General features: G+C 42.0%; 1 protein-coding gene across 2 annotated transcripts; it reads right to left on the bottom strand.

Annotated features, from left to right (window-relative positions):
* Positions 1–559: 559 nt before the first annotated feature.
* Positions 560–4,981, bottom strand: LOC142400790 (MARVEL domain-containing protein 3). Of its 2 annotated transcripts, none has more exons than XM_075486002.1 (4): positions 4,849–4,981; positions 4,176–4,377; positions 2,870–2,988; positions 560–1,854 (listed from the first exon to the last, which is right to left on the bottom strand). In XM_075486002.1, exons 2-4 carry the CDS (start codon positions 4,370–4,372, stop codon positions 1,196–1,198), a joined length of 975 nt encoding a protein of 324 aa, XP_075342117.1. In that variant the 5' UTR covers positions 4,373–4,377; positions 4,849–4,981; the 3' UTR covers positions 560–1,195. The 2 variants fall into 2 exon arrangements, with proteins under 2 accessions (XP_075342117.1, XP_075342116.1); XM_075486001.1 differs by having other exon boundaries at positions 4,176–4,374.
* Positions 4,982–5,731: the final 750 nt, after the last annotated feature.

Here is a 5,731-nt window from a genome sequence, read left to right as displayed (position 1 = left end):
TTCTGTCGACCTGGACTTCTTGATGGGGGATGTTTAGAGGAGTGTTTTTAGATATAGATAGATACTTTATTAATCCAAAGGGAAATTTAAGGATTTTATTACGTTTTTATTAGGATTTTTATTTGTTTTAACGTTTTTATTAGGATTTTATTCAATTTTATTAAGTTTTAAGACCTCAGAGGAGACAGAAAAAAAGCTTTTCTGAGACTCAGAAACATCATCCGAAGTAGAACGTGTTTCTACTTCAGCTGAATAGAACAGAAACAAAATGTTCCACCTTAAGAACAGCACAACAAGCCACAGTCGTCACATTGTGTTGTTGTTGGTGCGACACAATCGCTGCTTTGTGCTCCGAGATGGTAAATTTGGTTTCAGGCGTGTAATTACGTCACTCTGGAAACGGCGAAATTCTTTGGTTTTTCTTTGAGTGAACGGTTACATCACTACTGTAGTGTTAGAGTGTGTGTGTGTGTGTGTGTGAGACGGGTCAGAGCCATAAGAAGCCACGGCGCCCCCTGCTGGCGGGTCCGTTTATCGCAGTAATAATAACAAAAGTGCCTTTAAATTAAATCACCCTGAATTTTTTATTTGAGTTGATAAAAAGTGTCATTATGACATCACATATAAAAACCCACTAAATGTACAAGTATACGGTGTTAAAAACAGTCACATAACCGTCCTCCCACATACAAAAAAAAAGGTCACTTGATTCACTAAACTGAGGATGATGATCGTCATATTAAATGGTTCACGTAGAATAAAATTATGTGTCATTCAGGAAGATTAAACAAGAAAATGAACAGAATTTCAACCCCCAAAATAAAATAAAAAGCAAGGAAACGTGCACAAAGGGTCAAAATTGAAGCTCTGGACTGACGAAAGTTCAATTTCAATCCCAGAACTGAATCCTGGTTATCATCTTCTATCATTAACATAATTCTAATGGAAACAGAGCGACTTCTACTTCAGCCGTGGTGTAAAGCTCTCGGTTTCAGATGAGAGCCGCTTCTTCCTGATGAATCATTATTAGACGACGGAGCATCAGAGGACCCCGAACTTCTGTGCTCAGCATCCCTGCTGCATGAACGGTGGGACCACGATCAACACTACGACCTCTTATAACCTGCCGTATCTGTGTCCACGCTGTGTAGAAAAGCATAATTCAATCGTCTCTTGACCCAACCGGGTCCTTGGTTCACACAGAGATGGTTTCTGCTGTGAGCGGGTCTCTGTTTGGGCTGGATCGGGCCTGCTGTTTGGCCACCCTGCGCCTGTTTTGCTCCTTCAGGTAGCCCCTCACCCGTCTGACGGTCTTCACCGTGAGCACCGTGCCGGCGGCGTACAGGATGGCGGTTATGAGCCCGAACAGAGCCACGGCCGCGTCCGCCCCGCCCACGTTGCAGTTCATCCAGGTGTAGCCGTTTCGGAAGTAAATCCTCTCGCGCTGCTTGCACACGTCTGTGCCGTTGACGCTGATGACAAAGTGCAGGTAAAGGCCGACGGCCACCACGTAGGCCAACGTCCCCACCGCCTGAAACGCCAGCGCTCCCAACAGCAGCTTCTGCGACATCAGGTGGGGGGGTTTGTTCCCCGCCACCACAAACAGCAGCGAGAGCACCCCGAAGGTCAGGCTGAAGGCGACGCCGCCGTAGATGCCCGGCGCCCTCATCTGGCTGTACTGCATGTCCAGGTCTCGCGCCTTCTGCAGCTCGGTGCCCTCCAGGTTCAGGTTGGTGTTGATGTCGAAGCCGCCCAGCCCCCCCATGGAGGTCATGCCCGACATGACCATCTGAGCCGCGACCACGCAGATCAGCACCAGGGCGTTGGTCAGCACGGCGCAGATCAGCACGATGCCTGCAGAGAACACGGAGCGGGCCAAGAATAAAAGCGTTTCCATGACAACAACGTGCTGGTGGTTTGTGGAGGTTACCAAAACAAACTGTTTAAAGACTTCCCCGACGTTCGCTGCATTTAAACTTCCTCTCCGCTGGCTCCTCAGAGGTGGAACACCAGCTGCAACTTTAATCAACATTCTTATAAAAATCAGGCATTAGTCTTTGAGACTAAAGCCACAACTGGCAGCTCGCACTCTCATAGTAGCTTATAACAATATGGTAACAATAACAACACTTTTTTTCAAATAACACACAGCGAATACTGCGCAGTATTAGGTATTTTTATTAAGTTTGCATTTTTGTAGTATTAAGTATTTTTATTAAGTATTAATTAAGGCTTAATGGTGTTTCCTAAAGGGGGAACTGCTAAACCTGGCAACGCAGCCCGCTTAAACCACCTCACACTTGACCGCAGAGCACGCTAGCTCCTTTAGCCAGCGCGGGATGCAGGCACAATGGATCGGTTTTTGATTAAAAAAGGGCAACAACAACAACATGATTACAACAACAAACTACAAATACAACATGAAAAAGTCGAGGACATGCACGCCAGCTTCCTCTCATCCCAGTATCAAGGTAAATGTGGTCTGAATTGAAAATGTATTGGCTGTGTTGGTTCTTTTCTTGTGGGATGTTTTATATGTAGAAATGCATATTTGCTAAAGGGGACTTTAGTATGTTGTGGTAAAAGTGGCTCTTCCCTTGATTTTGCTGCCAATGTGGCTCTTGTGGAAAAAATAGTGAGTATCACTGGTTTATAGGAACTGCCAAAGGTTCCTACAGTGGGAATGCAGCTTAAGATATCAAGTTATCAGCCCCCCCCCCCCCCCCCCCCCAAGAGGATGACGCTTTTCTGCCTAAACTGAGACCAACAAACAGCAGAGAACTGGTTGGTCCAGTTTAGAAAAGGAGGAAGGAATGAACCACTTTGTTGCGACACATTCTGATTTATTTCTATGGTGAAGCAGGCCTACCTCTCCTGGAACATATGTTTGTACAACTGGAGTTACTCTGCTCCACCCGAGGGACTTCCCGACTATAATTGGGTGGGGGGTCCACCTCCCTGGGGTAGTATGGGGGTCGAGAGGACGACCTGGAACAGAGGAATATAAAACATGACAGAAAGCACTGATAACGTATTAAGAGCTCTTAATTTTTTTCCAGTTAATCAACTACATAACTAATATTTAGATCCTATATGAAAGGGAAGCAAATGAGTTTCCACTTCCCACTTTGGAGGAGCAAAGAAGTTATAGCCAGGTGGAGATAACTTTATAAAGCTCACTGAATGACACCTTTTCAGATACACGGGGCTGTTTTACTGACTTTTTGAGTTGATAAGTGACTTCAAACAACAAATACAATCTCTCAGGCCCACAAAAAAGGGGATTTCTCCATCATATATCCTCTTTAAAAACCTCAAATACCTAAATGTTACGATTAAGTTTGTTCCTGACGTCTGGAAACGTCCACAACAGCCAGTGAATAGACCCAGTGAGACTTATTCTAATTTCTGTTTCAAGATAAGAAGGAACTTTGTAGGCTATCCACTTTTCTTTGTGGATAGCCTACATATTTTCCTTAAACAAACCCTGCTGGAAAGAACCACAAATGAACTGATTGATCAAAAAGAGATGCTTAAACTATTCATTCGTCAACTCAGGACACAGAAAGGATAACAGGTTTTTGTCGAAAACCCTTCAGATCTGATGATATTTTACATATTTGGACCTTTAAATAATATAAATATATGTTATTACATATCGTCAGGTTAAAGACGTGAAAACTAGTTTAAATGACTTCTTATAAAAAGGTAAGAACCAGAAGGTTTTTATCAACTTATTTATCTTTAATGATCTCATTTGTAAAAGCTTAGACGTGAAAGAGGGTTCACTTTCTGTTTCACAAATGGTTTTCAGTGATTAATAATTAGCATTATCACCATTTCTCACATTTAATCCCAGCTGTCAAATAAAATTTGAGAAGAAAATGCAACAAATATTGTTTTGAAATGTCTGGATGTTAAAATATGACTAAAAAAATAAGTGTAATGCTTAAAAAAAAAACAGAGTTAGGCTAGATTTAGCTGTATTTAAAACTGTTTATGAAGTAAAACAGACTTCCTATTAAAGCAATAATGCTTTTCAGTTAAATTAATACCTCTTTGGAGAGAAATAAGTTAAGAAAACTAATGTAAAGGAGTATTTTTATGTCCCGCTTTTAAATATTGTGTTTATTCCACAAACTCCTCAGATTTTCTTTTAATGCAGGTTTGCACACCTGTCGGAAGATGACTCTCGGTCATCCCGGGGAGGCCGGTGGTCTCTGGTTCTCGGCCGGTGGTCTCCGTTCCTCTCCCGGTGGTCTCCGTTCCTCTCCCGGTGCTCCCCGTTCCTCTCCCGGTGGTCTCCGTTCCTCTCCCGGTGCTCCCCGTTCCTCTCCCGGTGTCCCCGGTTTGAACGGGTCGGTTGGCTCATACCTGCTGACCGAAAGTTACATAGAAACGACCTTTGAACAACATAAAAATTAAACCAGGTAACTAAGATTAAAAAAAACAACAACATATTATATTCTTAATATACTCTACGGTTAATTACGCTTAATATTTTTTTTTTTAAACATTAAATAAGGATTCGAATGTTTCAGCAACCGTTGACGCATAGAAACGTACCGTTCACGTAGTTTACGTCAAAAAACGTAGAAAGCCTTAATAAACTACACGTATGCTCCTCAGATTACCAATTCAAAGTTTAAACATATACGCTTAATTATTTAACCAAACACAACGAGGACTTTTTTTGTTTGTTTGTTTTAACATTTACGTCACTGGTTAAAACCTCGAAACCAAAAACGAGCGCTTCGTAGGTTGTACGATACTTTAATTTAATACTTATTTACGTAAACTGGTTGGCTAAAACATCAGATTAATAAGCATTATCGAAGATCAATTTACCGTGAGGTCGACGAATGCAGTCTAAAGTCCAGTTATATTGTCATTTCTGAATCCTTAAATCACCAACTAGTTTGTTTTTCCGGAGTTCAGGTAGAAGCAGCTCCACCCTTGCATGAGGAGGAGGAAGAAGGAAGGCGGAAGAGAAACATACAGGTAAGCGGAGCGGCTGCCTTTGGTAATAGCTGGAGCTTCTCTAATGAGCTTTCTGGATGGAGTTCAAATCATTACCAGCTTTTGTGAATCACCCGCTTTGTGCGACCACTGACCCAGCTGTGAAGCCAAAGAAGCCTCTGTTTTACTCTCAGTTTTAGGGGGTGTTGGCCTTTAAACACGGGCAGCAGTGTCTCAGAGGCATCTTGTTGTTTATGGACTTCTTTTATTAAAGCTCCCCTCCCTGAAGAGCCTTTTTGTGCTCTCCCACAAGTTAAAGCCTACGCTACCAAGGCTGTTTATACAGTTTGTGTTTATGAATTCATGTTTTCTAAGTCACAGAAGCCTGGAGCATGTTGGGAACAAATTATTCAGTTCTTATCCATATGTTTTTTGTATTTTGATTAAGTATTTTATCTCGTGATCTGAGTGGCTTCTTCTGCTTGAAGGTTTTGTTAGTCATATTTTAAAGATAAATAGATTTACAGTACTGTACAAAAGCGTTGAGCCGGGCTTCAATTCTTTATATGGTGTCAAGAAAATGATAAATAGGTGCAGCAATTTATTGAAAGGTGTTCAAACATAAATGTAAATACAGTTCAATAAAGAGTTTCTATTGAGCTTGAGAGTCAATATCTGCTCTGAGCTCCTTTATTCTCCAGCACAGCCTGAACCCTCTCAGACAGCTTTCTGTCCTTTCTTTAAGGAGTCTTCAGGAATAGTTCTCCAGGCT

This window comes from Odontesthes bonariensis, chromosome 15 (assembly GCF_027942865.1).
Source record: "Odontesthes bonariensis isolate fOdoBon6 chromosome 15, fOdoBon6.hap1, whole genome shotgun sequence".
Classification (NCBI taxonomy): domain Eukaryota; kingdom Metazoa; phylum Chordata; class Actinopteri; order Atheriniformes; family Atherinopsidae; genus Odontesthes; species Odontesthes bonariensis.
Note: the sequence above shows the minus strand (reverse complement) of the source record. Positions and strands in the feature narration are given on the sequence as shown.

Excerpts from the sequence above, each read along its gene's own strand:
- LOC142400790 (XM_075486002.1), bottom strand. The coding sequence starts at position 4,372 with ATGAGCCAACCGACCCGTTCAAACCGGGGACACCGGGAGAGGAACGGG. Across the intron at positions 2,989-4,175 it reads CGAGAGTCATCTTCCGACAG|GTCGTCCTCTCGACCCCCAT; the intron begins GTGTGCAAACCT and ends CCTCTGTTCCAG. Across the intron at positions 1,855-2,869 it reads AAACATATGTTCCAGGAGAG|GCATCGTGCTGATCTGCGCC; the intron begins GTAGGCCTGCTT and ends TGTTCTCTGCAG.